The sequence below is a fragment of the Rhinatrema bivittatum genome, chromosome 2, assembly GCF_901001135.1.
Source record: "Rhinatrema bivittatum chromosome 2, aRhiBiv1.1, whole genome shotgun sequence".
Taxonomy (NCBI): Eukaryota; Metazoa; Chordata; class Amphibia; order Gymnophiona; family Rhinatrematidae; genus Rhinatrema; species Rhinatrema bivittatum.
In genome coordinates this window covers 388,282,757-388,307,775 of record NC_042616.1, presented here as the reverse complement: position 1 = coordinate 388,307,775, position 25,019 = coordinate 388,282,757, and the positions used below count along the sequence as shown (strand labels likewise).

Below are 25,019 nucleotides of genomic sequence, written 5' to 3'. Positions count from 1 at the left end.
GTATACTTGATACTATTATTTAACACTTAACCTACAATAAATGGGATAGTAAATCACTTTAAGTAATTATTTGAGCCCACAATGATAGGTGATAGAATAAAAACATTTTTTATTCTTTCAAGCAAGAAAGAAAATATCAGACAACTTTTAACGCAACATGAAATTAAGCTCATGCCATCAGCATTTCTAATTGCAATTTAAATGCATGGAAAGCAAAGATCAGTTCCTCATACTCTTCCATTTCATTCTAGCCCCAGCTGGGAGTGTAATTTAAGTCTAAGAAATGGAAATTACCATTCTTTGGGCATCTTCAATTACTACTGAACAGCTAGTATACCTGTGATGTCTCAGCGGTGTTATGGGCTTAGCTTATCACAAGCTAGAAACTGTTTCTGAATACCTACCAAAAGCTGACCAGCAAAACAGATGAAAAGGATGAAGGAGAGCAAGAGAAATGCAGCTCCAAAGGAGAGTCCGAGAATAGAGGTTCTAGAAGACATTAAGAAAACAATTATTACACGGTTTCATGGTTCAAGGATAAAATGGAAAGAGTCACAGAAAACATAATGCATTATAAAATATTTAGTCATATGTAATAATGGAAATCTTTTAGACTTGCACTAGTGAGGCAAGCAACTAACATAGAAACATAGAAATGATGGCAGAAAAGGACCAAACAGTCCATCCACTCTGCCCAGCAAGCTTATGGTAGTATCTACTGTGCCATACAAGTCATCCCTATACTGATCAGTTTCCCAGACCATCAAAGTCAGGGCCCTTGTTGGTTGCTGTTTGAGTCCAATTCCCCATTACCTTTTGCTATTGAAGCAGAGAGCAATGTTGGAGTTGCAACAAAAGTATCAGGTTTATTGGTTAAGGGTAGTAACCACTACATCAGCAAGTTACCCCCCATGCTTATTTGTTTTCCCAGACTGTACAATTCAATGTCCTTGTTGGTTGCTGTCCGAATCTAATTCCCCTTTTCATCTTTTTCCCCTGCCGTTGAAGCAGAGAGCAATGATGGAGTTGCAACAATATGAAGGCTAGTAGTAACCGCCACACCAGAATTACCCCCATGCACTCTTTTCTTCATTCCCATCCTCTAGCCTTTAGGGATCCACAGTGTTTATCCCTTGCCCCTTTGAAATCTTTTACTGTTTTTGTCTTCACCATCTCCTCTGGAAGGGCATTCCATGAATCCTCCACCCTCTCCATGAAGAAATATTTCCTGACATTGATTCTGAGTCGTCCTCCCTGGAGTTTCATTTCGTGACACCCTAGTTCTACTGATTTCTTTCCACAGAAATTGTTTGTTGTTGATTGCGTATCATTAAAATCTTTCAGGTATCTGTATCATATCTTTCAGGTATCTGTCTCATATCTCCCCTGTACCTCCTCTTCTCTAGGGTATACATATTTAGGTGCTTCAACCTCTCCTCATAAGTCATTTGATGGAGACCACTCACCATTTTTGTCGCCCTTCTCTGGATCGCCTCCATTCTGTCTCTTTCCCTTTTGAGATGCAGTCTCCAGAATTGAACACAGTACTCCAGGTGAGACCTCAGCAAGGACCTGCACCAGGGGATTATCACCTCCTTTTTCTTACTGGTTATTCCTCTCTCTATGCAGCCCAGCACTTTTCAGACTATAGCTATCACCTTGTCACATTGCTTTGCCATCTTCAGATCACTAGACACTCATCCCAATGTTTCATTTTTGCTCTGTGCACAATTTTTCCACCACCACATATAGCTCTTTTGGATTACCGCACCCTAGATGCATGACCCTGCACTTCTTGGCATTGAATCCAGCTGCCATATCTTTGACACACTGTTCAAGATTCCTTAAATCATGTCTCATTCTCTCTAGTCCTTCCTGCGTGTCCACTCTGTTGAAGATCTTAGTATCATCTGCAAATAGACAAACTTTACCATCTATTTCTTCCTCAGTGTCGCTCTAAGATATTGAACAGAACTGGTCCCAACACCGATCCCTGTGGCACTCCATTTAACTCCGTTCTCTCTTCAGCATCACATGCTGTCTTCTATCCATCAACAAGTTTGTAAACCATGCCACTACCTTGGACTCAATTTCAAGCTTCTCATTTTATGCATGAGTCTTCTATGTGGGACCGCTTTCTTCCAATCACTTGGCACCACTATCATTTCCAGGAATCTATTGAACAGGTCTCACAGTGGACCCACCAGCATATCTCTGAGCTCCCTCCGTACCCTGGGATGAACCTCATTAGGTCCCATGGTTTTGACCACTAAGTTCTCCTAGCTCTTCCCATACATTCTTCTTCTGTAAATGGAGTTTCGTCTACTCCACCCCCATCCATAGTCTTGTTAAATAGCGACGGTCCTTCTCCAGGAATGTGAGGTAATAGGCATCCATGCTTGTCCAGCTTGGTCCCACTTTATTCCATTCTTACATTATCCCATGGTGAAACTTTACAACCCTCTACACCTTTCCCTATTTTACACATTATTTCTCTTTTTCAACTGGAAGACATCCTTTAATAAGATAATTAACTACATGATTAATATTTACTGCATCCACAAAATATAAACCAGGAAGTAAGGAGTATTATATCCTTCATCAAAGGATTATGTTGGCAAAAGGTTGCTGTAACTGGGTTCTGCCAGCAGGTGGCAGAGCACAGCCTCAGTGAGTTTTAGAGAGTACGCAGAGCTGTCTTTGGAAGAAATGGGAAGCAAGTTTCTCTGTTCTCATGCTGAGGGAAAGGTCTCTTCCTTAGAACTCTCTAAAATGTCTGAAAAGTCTAGAGGAATCTAATGAAACTGTGAGACTTTCTCCCATTATTATTTGAAATATATTGCTTATTCTCAGAATCAAGTGAGATCCAGTGGGTCCAGCATTTGCCCTCCCTTCTCCACCCTAAAGAGTGTATGTCAGCAAATGTGGGATGAAGTACTCTAGCATAAAGAGAAAGAGAACATTTTGGAGTGTATATTCCAATTCGTTTAGGACTGTTCTTTTTAACAAGGTGTAATAAGTAAAAAGATTTTCATTTGGGAACTATCATCTTTATTGTCCTGTGGGGTTATTTTGAGAGAAAAAAGGATGATACATTCACTGGGAAGGCCTAAGAGAAGGAATCCAGAGTGACTCTTGATAGTGTGACTGTGCCTGTCAGGTAGTTACATAAATTGGCACCTATGAGGGTCTCCACATAGAGAAGAAATGCCTCTGCCACTGCTGCGGTTGCAGACTAAGAAGGAGGAGACTCATACTTTAGAATAAGGAGGAAATTGTGTACAGGATCCTGCTGACACGGCATCATTGGTGGTGTCATTTCCTGTGATCAAAATGGGCCCTTTTCTTTAGGGCAAACGTCCCTGTACCACAGCCTCCAGGAGAACAGCTAACTGTTAAATACTACCTCCAAAATAAAGTAATTTAAAATTTCACATCATGCTACAACTTCCCTGTTTGGTTTTTATTGTAAAAGATATCAAAAGAGAACCCATGGCAATCCCTAAAGCTGTTCTGTTCTCCAAGCACTAACAATCAGTTACATAAATCGTACATTTCATTGAATACATAACAAAACCAATCAACACAATACAATATCCTTACATATTTCCTTGCAACATATCCTAATGTTCAGTTGCTATGCCCCTAACCAATTATGGGTCTGGTCTTCCATTCTCAACTCAATCATCTATTAATTTCCCAATTTACATCATAATGCCACAGCATGCCCCATTACCAGCCATCTTAGGCCTCAAGGCCATGCATCCCATATACCTCTATTTTGTAGAAGGCATCATGTGATGTTTTTCTTCGTCTCACCTCAAAAACATGTTTTTCATCCCTCTAAAACAGGAAGCCTTGCAGTTTTGTTCTAGTTAAAGTTCCAGATGCAAATCTGTATTTGCCCTGTATTGCAGACAACATGATTGCAACATTAAATCATAAGACAGTGGCATGCAGAAACAGCATTCTTAACCTAATTTAAAACTTTTCCACTGTGACATTCATTCAGCTGGGCCTAATTAGAGATCAAAAATCTCAGAAGTCCCAAATTGAGAACACCTTAAAACTCTAATTCCACAGTGGCTCAGCCAATCAAAAATGAAGACTTTTGGCAAAGCACATATGGGAGAACATGTCTGAGAAGGGAAGAAGTTCATGAGTAGTTCATTTTTGTAATTTTTATTGTTTGAGATATGATTTTGTTTATGTATGTAGAATGAACTTTTAAATTGTATTCTTTGTGAACCAAGGTGATGGTACTCCAACCAAACATTGGTATACAAAACCTGTATAAATAAATAAAATGAAATAAGAAGTGCATGACTGCAGGCAGTGGGGACGATAGAAGTGTGTGAGAGAAGCCATTGGTGCTGCATTTAAGCAGGGAAAGAAAGTTGCAGCAGGCCATGATTTTAGATTTGTCTTTCGTCCTTTGCTGCTGCAGTACTAAAATTTGAAACACAGATTGGACATTTGGCTGCTTATTGTGTATTTCTGCTCCCACGTACTAAAATTTGAAACAGATAGGACAGCAGTGCCTGTAGAAATCTTCTTTCAGATGAAGACAGCGTGTTACTATTGCTGCTGCCCGAAGTTATCAGGAACAGACAAGTTACTACCAACCATGACTTACTAGTTTGATAGGCCCATTTGACTGGGCATGAGGTGGGTCATTTCATCGTGAAATGGAATGCTGGGAGTGCAAACAACTTCAGCCTAGTATAGAGACCCAGGGATGGTGCGTCCATTGGGTGAACTTTGGCGCCCCCTATGGCTCAGCGCCCTGAGAAGCACACAATCGGGGCCGAAAAAGGTAGTTGTGTGCTTCTAAGGGCCACGAGCAGCATGCTGCTCGTGGCCCCAAAACAGGTAGGGGCGTGACGAGGGGGGGGGGGGGGGCAGCAGTACAAGGGTCGCCTAGGGTGCCCAATACCCTTGCACCGGCCTTGTAGAGACCCCCTAGGTCTTAGATCCTTGCCCTTTAGTTAACCAGCTAGGAAGGAGAAACCATTACCTATAGCAACTCCTTTAGAGGATTGCTGTGGTTGTTTTGTTCTAGTCCAGAAGAGGGGGCTAGGAGCACAGCAAGTGTGGTCTTCTGATTTGGCTTTCAGAGAGTGAGGGAGCTTTTTGTGTTATCTCTGATCAGGTTAGGGCCTATCAATCTAACTTGGTGGCTTTTCTTTGAGGAGAGGACCTTTGGGTGTACCCCCTTGCCTGTGAGGATCTGATTCTTCTTTTTGGAGACTTTGAATGAAGATTGGAGATTTGTTTTGTAATTTGCCTATGCGAGGCCCTGGCCAGTCTAGGGAGTGTCATGCCCCAGATCCAGAGGCCAGGGAGCAGAAGAGCTGTGAGCCCATCTCCCTGTAAGTGAAGGGGCTGCAGTGTCAGTTTTACCTCAGAAGTTTGGTATTTTGAAAGTGTTTTAACTTTTGGTTTATGAGGAGGTTTAGTACTACCCCTTCTCACACTGGGGCTTGGCTGCAATAGACTGGTTCCTTTCCACAGCAGAACTTTCCTTAAGAGAGGTCACATCAGAAGGAGTTTGGAGTACTTGGGACAAGAAAGAAAGATAGAGACGGATCTTTGAAGACCCATCCCTGGAGACACAGGATGCAAACCAACTGAAAAAGACTGGACTTTTGGATCACAGATAGGATTTTTCTGGAACTAGGAGGATCCCTTCACTACTAGGATTTCCCTGCCCAACTAGGATAGTTTATTCACTCAATCTAGGAGTGATAATCCTCTTTCCAGGATCCTGAAACTAAGGACAAATACTCAGAGAGATAATAAGGAAGTTCAGTGAGAGAAATCAGTGTAAACCCATTTATGATTTGACACCATTATTTGCTGATTGGACATTTTAGTGATTTTGAAGAAATCAGAGTCAACTTTTAACACCCAACACTGTGTCCTATCTGGTCCCTGGCGCACAGCATCCCCTAAAGTAGTTTGGTGGCACACAAGTGAAAGGGACTTCATTATACCACCTGGGTCAGGAAGGATTTATTTTTATTTTTTTATTTAAGTTTTTCTATACCGGCATTCGCGATAAAAATCGCATCATGTCGGTTTACAATTAACAAGTAGATAGGGAACAAAAGGCAATAAATAACATTGATCTAAGTAATAATAATAATAAAATAATAGTAATAGTAGTAAAAAATGTTAAACAAGAGAAGGCTAAGGAATGCAGTTACAATAAAACAAGGGAGTAATATAACTTGGATCAGAGAAAAGAAGCAGGGGTTTAAATATATATAACATATATGCCAGTCAATGTGCTTATAGCGTTGAAGAATTGCCCTTATGAGGTAGGGATATTAATTACTATGATTAAGGCAAAGTCTGAGCGAATAGGTAATAATGGAATAGGTTTAGTTTAGTTCAGGAAAGGCTTTCGTGAATAGCCACGTTTTAAGTCTTTTCCTAAATGTAGGGATGCAGGGTTCCTGTCGCAAATCTGGTGGGATGGAGTTCCACAATGTTGGTCCTGCAGTGGAGAAAGCCCTGTCTCTGGCGGTTATGTGCCTCATAGATTTGGAGGGTGGTACTTGTAGGGTTTCTCTGTAGGACTCTCTGATTGGTCTTTTGGACGTGAATTTTTTGAGAGGAATTTGAAGGGTGAGCTGAGAGTGTTGATGTATAGCTTTGTAAATAATGGTTATGGACTTATATATGATTCTGTAATGAATTGGCAGCCAGTGCAGATCTTTGAGGATTGGTGATATGTGGTCTCTTCTCCGTGTGTTAGTTAATATTCTAGCAGCCGTGTTTTGGACCATCTGAAGGGGTTTGGTGTGAGATGATGGAAGACCTAATAGCAAAGAGTTGCAGTAATCTAGTTTCGAAAAAATTATTGATTGTAGAATAGTTCTGTAGTCATGAAAATGGAAGAGTGGTCTTATTCTTTTTAAGACTTGGATTTTATAGAAGCAGTCCTTAGTAGTTTGATTTATGAATGCTTTTAGGTTTAACCTGTTATCCATGATAGCTCCCAAGTTTCTTACTTGTGGAGTTTGTAAATTGGGTGGAGGGTTTGTGTCGATGTTACTGTTTTCAGATGAAATTAGGAGGAGTTCGCTTTTTGAAGAGTTTAGTATTAGATTAAGGTTTGAGAGGAGTCCATCAGTTTTTTGAAGACAGGTTTCCCAGAATTCTAGAGTTTTGGTGTATGATTCCTTGACGGGGATGACTATCTGGACGTCATCTATGGGGGAAGGATATCCTTCCCCCATAGAAAAGAACTCACTCTTTGGGACAAATAGTTGGGGAAAGAGACAGTGGAATTAGCCCCAGAAACAAATTCTTTTATGGACCTTTTGGGATATTGCACACTGACTAAAAGGGGTTACACTAGGATGCTTACCAATCTGCAACCTCAGGTCTACCATTACCAGCAGTTGCACTTGAGGGAGCTAGTGGGGTGTTTTTTTATTTTTAAAAACTTATATTCTGCTCATATTCACAGTTCAAGGTGGTTTACAAAAATAAAAATAATGAAAGAGCCAATGCCAAGCCAAAAGATATGTTCTCAATACCATAACCACAGCCAAAAATGTGGTGGTGGCCTAAGATAGCCATCTTTACATGCAAGAGAGAAAGGCGCTAACAACTTGCAGTAATAAAATGCAAAGAGCAACAGCTATTTAGTAACAGCGAGCTTTCACTGTGCATATTTAGCCCTCTCTCAAAAGCTATATAGATACATCTTCCACAAAATCCTGATTAAAAAAGAAGGCCTTCACAGTTTTTTTAAATGTAGTGGTACACAACATAGTCCTGATATATTTAGGGATTGAGCCAGAGGAATCAATTTCAAGTGAGGTACTTGTACCTGCTGATGTCGTTCTGTCCCAACAGAATGAGAATGAGCCATGGATAGAGCCTGGACAGTCTGACCACTACAATTTGAGCTGCCTTAGCAGACCTGAGAGAGTGGTTTGAGATCTGGCAAAAACATCATCCTTATGTCCCACTATGGATGATGAACAAAGTTTAAATTCTTTTATCCCAGTGGATAAGAGAAGTTTTAATTGAAAAACTAATACCAGATAAGACATACAAAGCAGTTCCAATTGGGAGCAAATTCTACAAGTTTACAGTGAATAAACCTATATTATTTGGGAAAGAAGGAGGATAAGGAAGTAGAGTGTTGTGTACCCTATTATCAATGGATGATAGAAGCATGTATATGTGAATAGGCTACTACTGGATGCAACAGAAGTAATGAAAGCTCATCTGGGATATTGCAGCTAAATTGGAGCCAGAAATGTCTAGACTTTGGCTCCTGAACTGTCCCTGACTGTACAAGCTCAAAAGAAGAACACAGAACGGACTTTATGTCTTTTTGTGTTGTATGTTTGTGTTTATTTACAGGTTTATTAGATTTCCCCAGATGGAATGTAACAAAAGAAAGAAAATATAGATTAAGCAGATGACCAGGCTTAAAGCCTCTCAAAAAACAGAAGATAAAGCCATCTCTTACTGGGAAGAGATAACAGAGAAGTCTGTCCCTTTAAGAGAAAGAGTGGCTCTTGACTGTGTAGGCAGGGTGGTTATTCATAGGTAGGAAAATTGTATGTCCTAGGAGCAAAGAGAGATGTCCTGAGAACTGGCAGAAAAAGCCCAGTCTGTTTATTTGTATTTATTTTATCTTTAAATGTTTAGTCTGTATTTCCTGCAGCACTATAAAGTAGTTTACATAATTAACATAGATATAATCACTTAAAATAAAGGACACAATAAAGTATGAAACCAACAATAAAATAGGCAATATAAAATCATCAAATATAACCCAAAAACGGATAAAATGGAATAAAGTTACATAGGATCTGACCCATTGGTATCTTCATAGAGCAAAATTTTGCCCTGCTTCCTAAAAAAAGCTGGATAAGAACATAAAATATGTTATGCAGAGTCCTAGCATCCTTTCTCTGATACTGGCCAGTCCGTGTCACAAGTATCTGGCAGATTCCAAAAGTAGATCTATTTCTTGATACTCTAAGCATGGGGCAAGGTCTGGGTACTAGAACTCAGGCACAAGGTGGTGGTCTGGAGCCCGAACCTTGCCCTAGTTGTCACTGGGGCAAGGTCAGGTCAGCACCATTTTGGAAAATGGTGCCGACCAGGCACAGGACTCGGGGGTGCCCCAGGCTCTCTCTCTTGAAGGATTTTGTTATTTTGAGGGAATGAGGTGTGGGAAAGTTGGAGCACCCTCCCACTGTAAACTGATTATTTTGATCTTGGAGGGTCCAGAGGGAGGAGGATGACTTTAGACCAACAGGAACGGAGGTAACTTTGGCCACTATGGCTAACTTGGTGATTGGCTACGGGGATGGGGGGACCTTTTGTCACTTCAACAGGCACTCCTCGGACTAGGAAGGGGGTCTGGTTTGACCCCCTCGCAAACTTCTTTGCCTTTTGTAACTTTTTTTTTTACACGGTGGGCACTTTAAATCTAATGTGGGAGCACTGGAACCTGTGTTACTGTGTCTATGCTTCCACGTTAAATAAACATTTTTTAAATAGGTGTAGCTAAAATAACGTGGCTGACTAATTTCTACATCAGCCGTGTTACTTTATTTACATCAGCTTGCCTATACATAAATTGCTTTGCATGGATTTTCAAAATTCATGCATTCAAACCCCATGCAAAGCAGCTCATTTTAACAGGGGAGGGAATCTGGGCTGGGTTATGTAAAGTATCACAGATATTGCTGTGATAGGGCTATATCACGTGATATATGCTGTGTAATGCTCGTTATAGCCCTACCGCAGCTTGATGCATCACCCTGTTAGCTAGATATGTGACAATATTCAGACTTATCCAGTTAAGTTAATCAGATAAGTTAGACCTGACATAGAGCAGGTTAAACTTAGCCAGATATAACTGTCTTTTTATACCAATAAATCCCACAATAACACTAAAAGAAGATTGATACAAACAAGTGACTTCAGTGCCGGGAAAAATAGTGGAAACTATTCTCAAGATCAAAATCGTAGAGCATATAGAAAGACATGATTTAATGGAACATAGTCAACATGGATTTACCCAAGGGAAGTCTTGCCTAACAAATCTGCTTCATTGTTTTGAAGGGGTTAATAAACATGTAGATAAAGGTGAACCTATAGATGGATTTTCAGAAGGATTTTCAGAAGGCATTTGACAAAGTCCCTGATGAGAGGCTTCTACGAAAACTAAAAAGCCATGGGATAGGAGGCGATGTCCTTTCATGGATTACAAACTGGTTAAAAGACAGGAAACAGAGTAGGATTAAATGGTCAATTTTCTCAGTGAAAAAGGGTAAACAGTGGAGTGCCTCAGGGATCTGTACTTGGACTGGTGCTTTTCAGTATATTTATAAATGATCTGGAAAGGAATACGGTGAGTGAGATTATCAAATTTGCGGATGATACAAAATTATTCAGAGTAGTTAAATCACAAGCGGATTGTGATACATTACAGGAGGACCTTGTAAGACTAGAAGATTGGGCAGCCAAATGGCAGCCCAATCTGGCAAATGGCAGCCAAAGTGCAAGGTGTTGCATATAGGGAAAAATAACCCTTGCTGTAGTTACACAATGTTAGGTTCCATATTAGGAGCTACCACCCAGGAAAAAGATCTAGGCATCATAGTGGATAATATTTTAAAATCATTGGCTCAGTGTGCTGCAGCAGTCAAAAAAGCAAAGAGAAGGTTAGGAATTATTAGGAAGGGAATGGTTAATACAACGGAAAATGTCATAATGCCTCTATATGATTTAAGTAGTGTCAATTCTAGAGCATATTCTTGCCTGTTTGGCAGTTTTATATTGGCTCCCTATGAAAGCTAGAATTAAATATAAAGTTGCAGTAACAGTACATAAGCTACTTGCTTAGAAATCATTACCAGGTTGTGAAGCAGAATTCCGCACTGTTCTCAAAAAGCTTTGTTGGAAATACTTAGCGTTCATCATGCTCAGTTGTCAGTAACCCGACAATGTTTTTTTTCAATTGCTGCTCCAAATTTATGGAACTTTTTACCTTTTACACTAAGGTCCATTGCATGCTTAAAAACTTTTAAAACATTTCAAAATCTTCCTCTTTCAGGAAGCATATTTTAAGAAATAGATTTAGCAGACTGATGTAATTGTATGTATTTTAGCTATTTTTTTAACACAATTTCGGAACTTTTTTTTTTTGTCTTGTATGGTGATCATTTTATTATGAATGCCCTTTATGTAAACAGCTTTAGGGAAATTCTGTTAAGTGCAATATAAATAAACCATAACTATTGCCTTGCATACATTTATTTATATCAGTACTATTAAAATTTACAGTATAACCTCTTTTTCTGGTAGGAAGACAGGAAAAGTATTTATTCAAAATTTGAGCTTTTCTCAGGCTCTCTTCATTATCTGGTTTCCTATTTAAGTCTCACTATTCTACTTTTATCTTCCTCATACTTCCTGTCTTTAGTAAATGGACAGTATACTCCTCCATTTGAGACTTTGTCCATCATCCTACCTCTTTTTTTTTTCAACTAGTAATTTTGCCTGCCCTCCTCCTCCTTGTATTTTCTGAATGCTAGTTTATTTGCTCTCCTTGTCTCAAATCTCTTCTAAAAATCAATTTTTTTCCATTTTATTTTTCCGAGAACCTATACTATGTTGTCAGCTTTTTATCATTTGCGTTAAATTTTCTACTTTATTGAACTTTGTTCAGCACCTTGGAAACAAAGACAAATACATAAATAAACCCTTAAGAGACACTGGACACTATATCAGAAAATGTGGGTACACAAAACAAATTGTACTCTTAAAGGTGAACTAATCTAATATTACAGTTTTTTTTCCATACTGACTTTTCTATAAATGCAAACAATGAAATATTCTCACTTTAAGTAATCTGAAAGAACCTAGGTATTTTACCTCATATGAATTGGAAGTAAGATTAAATATGGACCAAAAGGGAATTAACTGGATTAAGCATTTATCAGTAAAGGCTATCTCACGGACATATTTATAAATTCATTTGAAATTGATGTACTATTAGGGCCCTTTGTTATAACAAAAAAAAAAAAAAATCAGTGGAAAAATGACATAACACACAGGAGAAAAGTCAGAAGTAGTATTTTTCACCAGACCCGACAACTGCTCCTCCAGCCCAGCGGAGAAATACTGGTGGGGCAAGCATGTGAGGAGCGTGCTCCCTTCCCCCTGCCGGTCAGAGGAAGTCAGCAACACTGGTGCCAGCCGGCCTGCGCCCACCCACCAAGGGCCATCCCTCTGCCCTCCCATCCGAGGAAGGAGAAGGAGCGAGGCAGCAACGCCAGAGGAGCAAGCGGCCAGCGCTCTCTCATTGCCAGACCCAACTGCTCCTCCAGACCAGCAGAGAGATACCGGTGGGGCAAGTGTGTGAGAAGTGCGCTCTCTCCCCCCGCCAATCAGAGGAAGTTAGCAACAATGGTGCCAGCCGGCCTGTGCCCGTCCACCGAGGGAGGAGAAGGAGTGTAGCAGCAACGCTGGAGGCGCTTGCGCTGAAGGGCACATGCACGAAGGAGCACAACAAAGGAGCCTGCCCCTTTGTGCACCTGAAGTGTAGGAAGATTAAAGACTCTTTTGCTCTGATTTATCACTCCCTCACCAGAGGATTCTATCTGAATACAACGCCTGAAGACACTATTACCTGAGGAAACCACCCCTCTGCACTGAAGAGACAACAACCAGAGTAGACTACCCACGGTAACAAACCTCCCTACACACTGACAGTCACCACCCACGGTCTCCACCGTATACCCAGTAGTGAGAGACAGCTGAGATCACCCACCCCACCACCTCAAACTAACCTGTGAAACTCTGGATCTTACCACCTGAGGACTTCACCTGCAGCCTGCTCTCCACCCAGCAGAGACCTTTGACCTTACCACCTGATGGCTGTACCACCTGCTGTCCTTACCATCTGCGGACCGTACCTCCTACGAACCTCACCTACTGCGGAACTGCAATCCTTACCACCTGCCATCCACACAACCTGAAGACACCACTACCTCAAGTGAGTAATCACAGTTAGATGTGGAATTAGAAAGCAAAGTTCAACCTATAACAGGTCAAAGGAAAAAAGGTGACATAATGAGCAACAAAAACAAAAATCCTACCAAAACTAATAAATCTCTACAGCATTCACAAATAAATCCCAAAACATCAGAAAAGGCCTTTTGTTCACCTTCTACTACTAAACGCGCAATCTATTTCAAGAAAAATCCTGCTAATAAACTGAAACCTGGCTAACTGAAACCTGGCTAAATGACAAGGACATCATACTATTAAACCAACTATTACATCCAAATTACAATCTCTTCCACAAACCAAGAGAAAAAAGAAAAGGCGGAGGCCTACTAATAATCTACAAAAAAGAACTCAATTTAATACTAAAGAAAACTGGTATCTTTCCACCATATGAAGTAGCCATATTAAAATCAAAACAAATCAATATCGGACTAGTATACTGTCCTCCTGTCCTTCTCCTTAAAGTCTGCTTACTAATAATCAAACTTTTCACAAAAGAATTCCCTAACCCTTAGACAACAATAATTTTAGGAGATTTTAATCTTCATGTAAATAAGTCACCAAGATCCGTCTCATGCAACATGTTCCTAGAAGCAATGGAAGCCTTAGGATGGACCCAACACATCTATGAAACCACCTATGAAGCTGGCAATACGCTCAATCTCATTTTCGCAAATCCCAATAATTATTGTATAAAAACTAAACAAACAAGAATCTCATGGTCCGACCACCATCTAATCAAATCATATCTTATATACAAAAAACGAATAGTAAAAAGCTCTGAAAATATATCCACTCAAGCATTCAGAAGTAAAATAAAATCCAAAACGCTAACTAATGCTCTAGAGATCAAAATCTGCAACCTAAACAATTGCAATGAAGCATTTGATTTGTGGGAAAGAACACTTAAGGAAATAGTAGACAAATATCGCCCAATCCAAACCAAAAACAAAAATAATAATCACAAAAAAATGAACCCCTGGTATAACGAAGTACTGAAAGAATAAAAAAAAAATCTAAGAAAACTTGAAAAACACTGGTGAAAAAATCCTTCAGAAGAATCAGTAAAATGATACAAATCTCACCTATCTCAATACCGAACCCTAACAAATAAATCTAAAAGAGACTTCTATGAAAAATAGATACATGGAGCAATTTTCAACTCAAAACTTCTATTTGAGACAGTTAAGAGTCTGATTAAAGACCCTTCATCACTTCAAACAACAAACAATTCATTCAATAAAGCATCTTGTGATGACTACGCAACAGCTTTAACCAAAAAAATCCAGAGGCTGAAACAACAAATTACAAACACTGTCTCTCCTTACAATTTGGAAGTTATGGACACAAATGATAAATGGTCATCCTTTGACCCAGTCTCGAAACTAGAAATAAGCAAAATCATAACAAAACTAAAACCAACCATTTACCCTCTTGACCTAATTCCAGCCTCTTCACTGAAGCAAGTAAAGCAAACAATAACCCCACAATCACAACTCTTGTCAACCTTGCCCTCACTGAAGGATATATGCCCCAAAATCTAAAATAATCACTTATAAAATCAATTTTGAAAAATAAATCAGGAAGATCTCATGATTGTGATAACTACAGACCAATCTTTAACTTAACCTTCCTTGCGAAAATTCTTGAAAAGGCTGTTCTTTCCCAATTAGAGTCTCATCTAGAAGACAAAAAAACCCTATACCCTAACCAATTTGGCTTCAGGAAGAATTGCTCATCAGAAACTCTTCTATAATCCATAACAGACCCTATACTGTGAGGCTTCGACTCCAATAAATCATACTGCCTAGTACTGATCGACTTAACAGCTACCTTCAACATTGCTGACTATAATCATATATGCCACCAACTGAGAAAACATAGGGATTGATGGAAACGTACTAAAATGGTTTGCCTCTTTCCTTGCTGACAGATCTTTCCAAGTAAAACTAGATAATCACTTATCTGACACATTCCAGTGCACAATTGGTGTTCCACAGGGTTTTGAGCTATCAGCAACCCTATTTAATACCTACATGCTGCCTTTGTGCAAATTATTAACTGACCTTGGAATCAACTTCTTTCTTTATGCAGATCTGCGATTCTATATCCCTCTAAAAAAAATCTTTTGAGAAAACATTACTTATATCTGAATATATGAAGCCATGTTGCAGTTGTCTCTAAAGGTCTTAGCATCATTACTTTTATATACATATAAAAGAAAAACCTATACAACTGCAACTATCAATGAAACTGAAAAAAAAAAAAAGAACTAATTTGGTTGCGCCAAAACCCACTAAAATCTATTCTACCCTGTATTGATCTTGGATGCTGCCAACTAATTACAGCAACGCAGGTAAGGGATCTTGGTGTCCAAGTTGACAAAAACTTAACTAGGAACAGACACATTAGCAAATTGATCAAATCTGGTTTCTACAAACTACGAATTCTGAGCAGACTGAAACCTCTACTAAGCATAGTAGACTTCAGAACCATTTTACAGTCTCTAATATTCTCAAACTTAGATTACTGCAATTCTCTATTACTAGGACTTCTGGTTAGTCACCTTAAACTACTCCAACTACTGAAAAATGCTGCAGCCATACTACTGACCGGAAAAAGAAAATTCCACATCACCCCAACCCTGATAGCATTGCATTGGCTCCCTGTACAGTGGAGAATAATATATAAAGTTCTAACAATAATATACAACAACATGAATCCAATTAATGATTTGATGGGAATAGCATTTAAACCACATATTCCCACACGAGCGCATAGATCTCAGAACAAAGGCCTACTAGAAATCCTGACATAAAGAATTCTCATCTAACACAAATGAGAGACAGAGTGATATCAATTGCAGGCCCAATGCTATGGAATTCCATGCCAGAGAATCTTTGAATAACCATCGACAATAAGAAATTTAAGAAAGAACTGAAAACCTGGCTATTCGATAATGCCTACTCCCTGACTGGTATAACCAATTCTCCCTCACTCGGATAATCAACTATGTCCTGCACATTACCCCATACGCTCATCCTCCCTTATAACAAATACAAATACATCTTATATGTCTGACTTAGAAGTAAGCCCTTAGATTTGGAATGTTTACCTTGAATGTTTACTTATATGTATTAGGGATGTGAATCGTTTTAGGACGATTAAAATTATCGTCCGATAATTTTAATATCGTCTTAAACCGTTATGGAACACAATACAATACAGATTCTAACGATTTATCGTTATAAATCGTTAGAATCGTGAGCCGGCACACTAAAACCCCCTAAAACCCACCCCCGACCCTTTAAATTAAATCCCCCACCCTCCCGAACCCCCCCCAAATAACTTAAATAACCTGCGGGTCCAGCGGCGGTCCGGAACGGCAGCGGTCCAGAACGGGCTCCTGCTCTGAATCTTGTCGTCTTCAGCCGGCGCCATTTTCCAAAATGGCGCCGAAAAATGGCGGCGGCCATAGATGAAAAAGATTGGACGGCAGGAGGTCCTTCCGGACCCCCGCTGGACTTTTGGCAAGTCTCGTGGGGGTCAGGAGGCCCCCCACAAGCTGGCCAAAAGTTCCTGGAGGTCCAGCGGGGGTCAGGGAGCGATTTCCCGCCGCGAATCGTTTTCGTACGGAAAATGGCGCCGGCAGGAGATCGACTGCAGGAGGTCGTTCAGCGAGGGTTCCGGCGCCTCGCTGAACGACCTCCTGCAGTCGATCTCCTGCCGGCGCCATTTTCCGTACGAAAACGATTCGCGGCGGGAAATCGCTCCCTGACCCCCGCTGGACCTCCAGGAACTTTTGGCCAGCTTGTGGGGGGCCTCCTGACCCCCACGAGACTTGCCAAAAGTCCAGCGGGGGTCCGGAAGGACCTCCTGCCGTCCAATCTTTTTCGTCTATGGCCGCCGCCATTTTTTGGCGCCATTTTGGAAAATGGCGCCGGCTGAAGACGACAAGATTCAGAGCAGGAGCCCGTTCCGGACCGCTGCCGTTCCGGACTGCCGCTGGACCCGCAGGTTATTTAAGTTATTTGGGGAGGGGTTCGGGAGGGTGGGGGATTTAATTTAAAGGTTCGGGGGTGGGTTTTAGGGGGTTTTAATGTGCCGGTTTTTCGATTTTTCGATTTTTCGATTTTTAACGATTTTTAACGATTTTTCACGATATTTTACCCCCCCAAACGGCAACAATACGATTCCCTCCCCCTCCCAGCCGAAATCGATCGTTAAGACGATCGAGGACACGATTCACATCCCTAATATGTATGACAGTCTTTGTAACTCATCCTTTGTGAGTGTTAAACCTGTACACAGTTAGGATCTAGTGATTCTCACATGGAATGACGGTATATAAAACTAATAACAACAACTCCCAAGAAAAATTGAAAATGAAGATCCCAATTATGCAAACTGGTTCATAAACAAGATAAAATATACAAAATCACTAAATAATGCACATTAACGCATTTTTGAATTTTAGAGTGTACAAGTTTTTGCTTTCAAATCCATTCACAAAATCGGCGAAATTGCTAATGATCTGAGACAATTTAATCAACTTGCAGTGTGAATCCTTCAAAGGAGATTGCTTTCAAAGTATTTTTGTTTGCAGTAAATTCCTTAGAAGCACAGTATATATAAGAAAACAAAAACTAAGTAAACCTCAGATTAGATAAAATACTGATGCTAAGCTGGACTTGCTGGGAAAGAATGCTTAAATCTTGAAAAAAAATTCTTAAAAGGTTAAATTATTACTGACTGTGTGCACTGTGTATTAGTTTTCAAGGCTTGCATTGTTTGCACATATTGAGAATTTTGTGTGTTTAGGGGTAATAGACTTTGGGTTAATTTTGTGAGCTAGTGTAGTGCTCTCCTACTTTGCTTTGAGTACCTCTCATGGATAAACAATCAGGTCACTAATGATTAGTAAGGCTGAGACACAAACCATAACATGGCTGCCAATGCGTAATGATGCTAAGACCTTTAGAGATAACTGCAACATGGCTGATTTAGCAGACTCTTAGGGCCAATGGGGAAGTAGCAGGATTGTTCAAGTGAGCCTGAAAGTTTTGGAAGGAAGCCAGTTAGAGGGAGACAGACAGACAGAGAAAACAGCAGATTTTGGCTCAGAGCTCCCTGCAGGGATTTGTTTTCCTTTACGTATCCTGCTTGGATGAGATAAGACGACATTTGGGATGAGCTGCAAAAGGAGTTGGGGGTCTCCATGTTGTTGCTATGTGTATGCTGAGAGCTAATGCTGGATTGCTGCAGGTCTGGACAGAATCACCAACATAAAGGCTCTTGGAAGAAGTTCAGAGCCAGTAAACACAGAGATGCAAATTTCGGGTACTGGACTCTGGCTGATTTCTGAGCTCTCGGTTCACTACAGTGGCTTCACCACTACCTTCAATGTAGTTATTCATAAGCATCACCTGTAAGCCTGAAGATTACAATTAAACCTAGGTTTTATATTGTTTCAACATTAACACTTGAATCTCTTGTCCCATCACCGTACCCCCAGGGGCAGAAGGAGGCATCTTCTTCTGCTCATCCTAGTTTGAATTATTGTTGTAGTTCAGTATTATCTTTCACCCTCAGAAGATACTGGGCATTTTTGTATTTTGTGGAACATTAAGCATTACCGCACACACCTGTGGAGGGCTAAGGGACAATTTTATCTGCTTGTGCGTGTGTATTACTGGCTCAGTGATTAGTATAATGATATACCCTCGAGGGATATAATGAGCTCACTGATAAACAAAAGGTATACAAGGCCTTGGTACCAGTAAATACAGATTTACAATATTAGTGGTTGTTGATTTAAAGAGCAGAATGTTACTGTAAAACTGTTCATACTGATTATGGAAGTTTGCACCTCCATATGTTTTTAATTACCCTAAATTGTTTATATGGATATGGATGTTTGCACTGGAATCTGTCTTTAACCTTTTAATGCACAGTTTCTAATGCAGCCTGATCAGACTGACAAAATAAAGACTAATAAATCACTGGGATTGGATGGCATCCACTCCAGAGTTCTAAAAGAACTAAAACAAGAAATTGCTAACCTGTTACTAATATGTCATCTTTCATTTAAAACAGCTATGATTCCTGAAGACTGGAAGGTGGCCAATGTGATGTCGATTTTTAAAAAGGGCTCCAGGGATGATTCGGGAAACAAGAGACCTGTGAACCTGTTGTCAGTGCAAGGCAAAATGTTAGAAGCTATTCTTAAACACTAAATCACTGGCCATATAGATAGATATGGCTTAATGGAAATGGCTCAACATGGTTTTAGCAAGGGGAACTCTTGTCTTACCAAGCTTTTAGAATTTTTTTAAAGGTATAAATAAATATGCAGGTAAAGGAGAGCCAGTTAATATAGTATATTTGGACTTTCAGAAGTCATTTGATGAAGACACCCATGAAAAACTTCTCAGGAAAATACAAAATTATCATGGGTTAGAAGGCAGTGCTCTATTGTGGATTGGTAACTGGGTAACAGGCCAGACATAGAGGATAGGACTGAATCATCAGTTTTCCAAATTGAGAAAGGTCATTAGTGGAGTATCACAGGGATTGGTTCTAGGACCTGTGTTAAGTTACAGTTATATTTTCTGCATTAAAAGGTTTATTCTAAATTTTGCTCTTTTTGATGGGCATTGCTTTTCCCTGCACTAATAAGTAATGGAGTTAGCATAATGCATATCATTACCTTATTATTTTGTGTTAATGTTACTACAAGGTAGTGACTATGTGATAATATTAATGTACCGGTATGTTGAATGCCATTGTGTTAACATTGAAAACACATGGGACGTTACTATAACTAAGTTTCTACACTGTCTCCAATGTTTGACTTTTGTGATTTTAGCATATTTCATGCTTTAAGACCAAAATGTTGGCATTGTGAAATGGAATGCCCCTGAAGCAGTGATAGACAAAATGTGATATCACGTCAGGCCGAAGATAAAAACAATTACATTTTTTAACAGAAAGTTATATTTCATTTTATTAGCACAAGAAAATATTTAAAAAAATATAGAATATCCTTGTGGACCAATGATTATTCATTACTCCTTGTCCTGAGGTACAGGTCAGAGAGAATCCCAAGCTTCCGCTGTCAGCAGATTAGGCTTCCCTAGCCAGTTTCACCCTGCAGGACTCCATGCACCCCACTAACACTCCCAGCTCAGAAGTGTCCTCAGGTGAGCTCACACACCTCAAAGCCAGTTGCTTTAATGTCCCCCTCAGCAGATCCATGCAAGCTCCACTCCGAAGCAATGAAAGAATAAAACACATTAACAATACCTTGGGCCTGAATTGATCCCTTCTTGCACCTGCCAGTCCAAACAACTATGCCTCTATGCACTCCTCAAACCCCCACCCCCCTCCCCATGTCCAGCCCAGGTCAGATTAGGTTCTGTTTCACTGTTCAAAAATAAAAACACAATTATAAATCTCTTCAGTTCATTGGGGAAGGAAAATGAGCTTGGCCTTCCGGAAATCGAACCACCCTGCTAGGCAGTAGCACAACACTCCCCTTCTTCCCTCAGTTGTGCTGCAGGCAATGGTCTTCCCAGTCCTTAAAAACAGAAGGCCAGCCAAAAGAAAGAATCAAACAAAACCTAGAGTAATCACATTTCTCTATTTCCATGTCTGTAGTAGTAGTTTCCACTGCGGGGAGATCCACCTCCATGTCTTCCTCCACACCTGGGGAGCTGAGCTCTCCTTTAAACTCCACCATATCCCCTTTGACTTCCTCCTCTGTCATCATGGGCTCAGGTGTGTGCATTCCCTTCCCCAGGATGCCATCCTCAGGTGTCCAATCAAGCCTCTCTCCTTTCTCCTATTGGCTTATTCTCGGCTCAAAGAGCCTGGGAAATGTAGCCTTCCCCTGATCCCTCTGTAGTCTCTGCCCCGATTTTATTCGGAACTGATTCCGAAGCCCACCGGGGATTTGAGCTGGCGCATCGCCCAGGGGGCCGTCACTACAGGCAGCCTGCTGGCGCACATCAGGGGTTCAGGAGGAAGATGCGAGTTCTGCGGGGAAGAGGACATGCTGGAACACATATTCCTACGCTGTCCTCGGCTAACACCCTTCCTCGCGGAGCTGAAGACCCTCCTCCTGCGCTTCTGGCTACAATTCAGCCCTCATCTGTTTCTTTACGGCTGCACCGCATCACGGAACAAGAGGCTGAGGGCCAGGGACCACCTTGCCAACTACATATTAGCCACCGCAAAACACGTCATCTATAAGACCAGGACTGTGGCGTTGGATGGTGGCACCCTGGAAGACTACATAGACTTTTTCCGAGGTGTGGTGTGGGCCCGGTTGAGGGCCGAGTATGATCATGCTGAAGCCATAGACACGATGGACAACTTCATCTGGAGATGGGCGATAGCGGATGTGCTCTGCACCGTTCGCGATGGACCCCAGCCTTCGCTAACCTTGCACAATTAGGGCTTTGTTTTCGGGCAGTGGCGCACGCCCTCCACAGAGCGTGTGTAAGGGAGCAGTGAGGCGTTCCCGCCCCTAGTTAGCCACGAGCCTCGGGGTCCCGCTTGGGCAACCGGGAGCAACCCCGAAGCCTCCCTGCCAGGGCCACGGCCTCCCTTCCCTCTTCCCGATAGGAGTCCTCTTGGAGCCTCTGGGAGCATACCTGGCAGTGGTCCCCCCCTCCTATCCTACGCTCAGAGCCTGGGAACACCTCTGGACAGCTATGTCACGACTACGTGACCCCTGCTCAGGCCACTTTGTGTGTCCCTGCGGGATGCAGGGCACAGATGTTTTCTTGAATCTTTGTTGGGAGAGTAGGCTGATGCCCCTCTCCCGGACTGTACTAGAATGGCTTGAAATAGTAGTCTCTGCCCCGAGCTCTCCCTGAGGTGATCCGGACCAGGTTTTTCTCCCTATACACACCATGAACCTCATCACAGCCCTGTAGTAGAAAGAATACTTCAATGTATGAGTATCTGCAGAGTGGTGTGAAGGTCCTATAAGTTTAAAGTGTGTAACAATGAAAGTTTTTTAAATCAAGAATGCCAGTGAATATGTTAAAGAATATTTTTTCATCGAGTTCTATTTCACCTTGATATACATATATATTTTTTCAATATTTGTGTTACCATTAACACACTTCAGTATATGGGCCACATAAATAGTTATTCTGCCCAGAAGTTACAGAATATAAAACTATTTTCTAAATATACCACTGGATATGTCATTCTCAACAGCACATTGGTAATCTCTGTCTAAAACACCCAGGAATTAAACTAAGTCCTGGATTTTGATGTATTTATTGCTGGGGATGCCATTTAGAAAAGAACACATAACTATGGTCTGTCTTGATATTCATTTTATAAACTATTGGTTCACCTACATGATATACTTTAGAAGTGACACCAACACATTAAATAACACCTTGTAATGCTATCAGTGACTTATTGATCTCTGAGCAAGGATAATGGTTCAGTTAATCTCAGATAAGGCCCAGAGAGAAAAATATTCAGTGGTACACTTGCACAGCCTTACTCCATTAAAAATAAAAAGCTTGGATACTGAACTGATTTTAGGGTCATTTTTATATATCAAATATAGCAGGAAACCTCATAGTTGCTGTCCAAATTCATGTCATGTAGCATTTCCATATAAATATAGAATATGATGGAAGAACCATAACTACCCAATTTCATTCCTGGTGCAATGCCTTAGACCCCATTCCCTTTACTTCTTCATAATTAGGGATCCTTTGTACTTATCCCATGCTTTCTTGAATTGAGCTGCTGTTTTTATCTCTATCATATCTACTGGAAGGAGATTTCATGCATTTACCAATCTTTCTGGGAAGAAGTATCTTGACTTTATTCCTGAGTCTACTCCACTGGAGCATCATAACAGAAAATGATACCTCCCAAAGGATGGGGGAGGGGATAAGATTCAAGTCCCATGCAAATCTTCTCTACCAAAGATTCTTAGTTGTAGAAGTTCCAGATACTAAGATATCAGCAGCAAAAGAATACAACTTTGCAACTTATTACCAAGCATATTATCTATTAAAATAAAATAACTATTTTCTACTTAGCTTGTTGGAGCAAAATAAAAGCATTGCATAAATATTATGCACAGAAAAAGATACACTTGTTTTAACAAAAAGTAAGTTTTTCAGTTTTATTTTCAGAGTGTAGTATAGCAGATAAATTAAAGTCAAAATACAGTTTCCATAGTTGTCTATAATTGGGGGGTGGGGGATGGAGAGGAAACATTTGAAACTGTAAGCTTGTAAACCCTGTGGAATTTCCATTTGAAAATGCTGTGCCGCAGGGAATTTTTGCCCCACATACATTTCAGGTGCAAAATACACAAAGTAAAGAATGCACAGGGATTTCAAAATGAACTCCTCATGAATATTTACCAGTTCTACCTTATACTCACATACCCGTGTTAGTTGTTTGATTAGGGGGGGGGGGCGGCGGGATTTTCAAAAGCTTTTTTCCTATGGACAAATGAGTGTTTATGTGCCAAAATTCCTCTGAAATGTGTTCCCATCATGAATTTCTTTCTTGTTTTCTTTCAGTTTTTTTTATAAAATAATTTACAAATATGCTGGGTAAAATAGTACAAAAGAATCACAGAGAAGACTGGTTTAAATGTAATACCAGCTAGGGGCACATAAAATAAAAACCCTTTTGCAAGGGGGTTCATATCCTTTGTTGCATGGGGTCTGTGGGTTTTAAAACAAAAAAAGAAAACTAATCAAGCAAATGGTATAATGGACAGGGCTCCAGAGGCTTCTTCCTGGGTGATTCTCCTCATTGGACTGGAAACCTCTCCCCTGTGTGAGTGAACAGACCACCCCACTCAATCACTTTGCTTCTTTAAGCTCACAGTAGGTCACAATCACTACCATCTCTATCTAATCCAATCCCTGGAATTAAGAGTCCAATCCATAACTTGGCTGGCAGTTCCAATACTGAAAACAGTTATAAAAACATGCAAAAAAACAAGGTGTCATCACAAGTTCCACTTCAACAAGATTTCAACACCAAGATGGCCAGTAGCAAAAGAAATACCTAGCAGCAACACCCAATATTTCTCATCATAGGACATTCAGTTCTTAAAATCCAGTACAATATATCTGAGAAAATAAATCACTTACGCATAATCATATATTAGGATAAATGAGACTTCCCAGGCAAGCTGGCCTTCTTGATGGCGACCCCATAATTCCTCCTAAGGGCTCTTCCAAAGGAAGCTAGTACTTCGCCTAGGAGTAAAGTATGGAATTTACTCTATCTATGGAAAAATATGCCTCCACTGGCTTCTGCACCAGGGAGTAAAACAGATAGATGCTCAACAGAGCTCTAGAAAAATGCAGACAAAAATGGGCAAAAAGGTAGGAAACAAAAAGCTAGAAGCAGAGATTTGCTTCCCATCATTACAAGTCTTACTCTTTATACCACTAGATATCCTCCTGTGACATCATCAAAACCTAAAGGCCATTCAGGATTACCAGCTGGCTCCTGACTTTCACAACAGGCCAATCCAGTCCTGGCTTTACACCTACTGCCTACAAGGACTTGTAGTTCTGGTGTCCTTATTGATATCCTTAAGAAAAACAGGACTACAAGTCCATATAAGTAGGGGAGGAAAAATGAGACTGTATCGGCCTGTCCTGAAAATCTGGAGCAAGCTGGAAAGCCTATCCCCATTTTAAACTAGCTACTGGCAAATCATACCTCATCGCCCTTCTGGATATATCAGCTGCTTTCGATACGGTAAACCACAATACCCTTATTATCCGCCTCTCTGAAATAAGTATCTCTGGATCGGCTTTACTATGGTTTCAATCATTCCTGAGCAACAGAACATACAGCGTTAGATGTGGACGAAGTGAATCCAAGCCAAGAAACCTCTCTCAAGGAGTCCCCCAAGGATCATCTCTCTCCTCCACATTATTCAATGT

The 25,019-nt window shown here is 40.6% G+C and overlaps 1 protein-coding gene across 1 annotated transcript in view; it reads right to left on the bottom strand.

Moving 5' to 3' along the window:
- Positions 1–25,019, bottom strand: part of ADCY2 (adenylate cyclase 2) — a 1,371,519-nt gene that overhangs the window by 234,312 nt on the left and 1,112,188 nt on the right. The window contains exon 15 of the mRNA XM_029590013.1: positions 405–489. Coding sequence (XP_029445873.1) covers positions 405–489 — 85 coding nt within the window. The remainder of the gene's footprint in view (positions 1–404; positions 490–25,019) is intronic.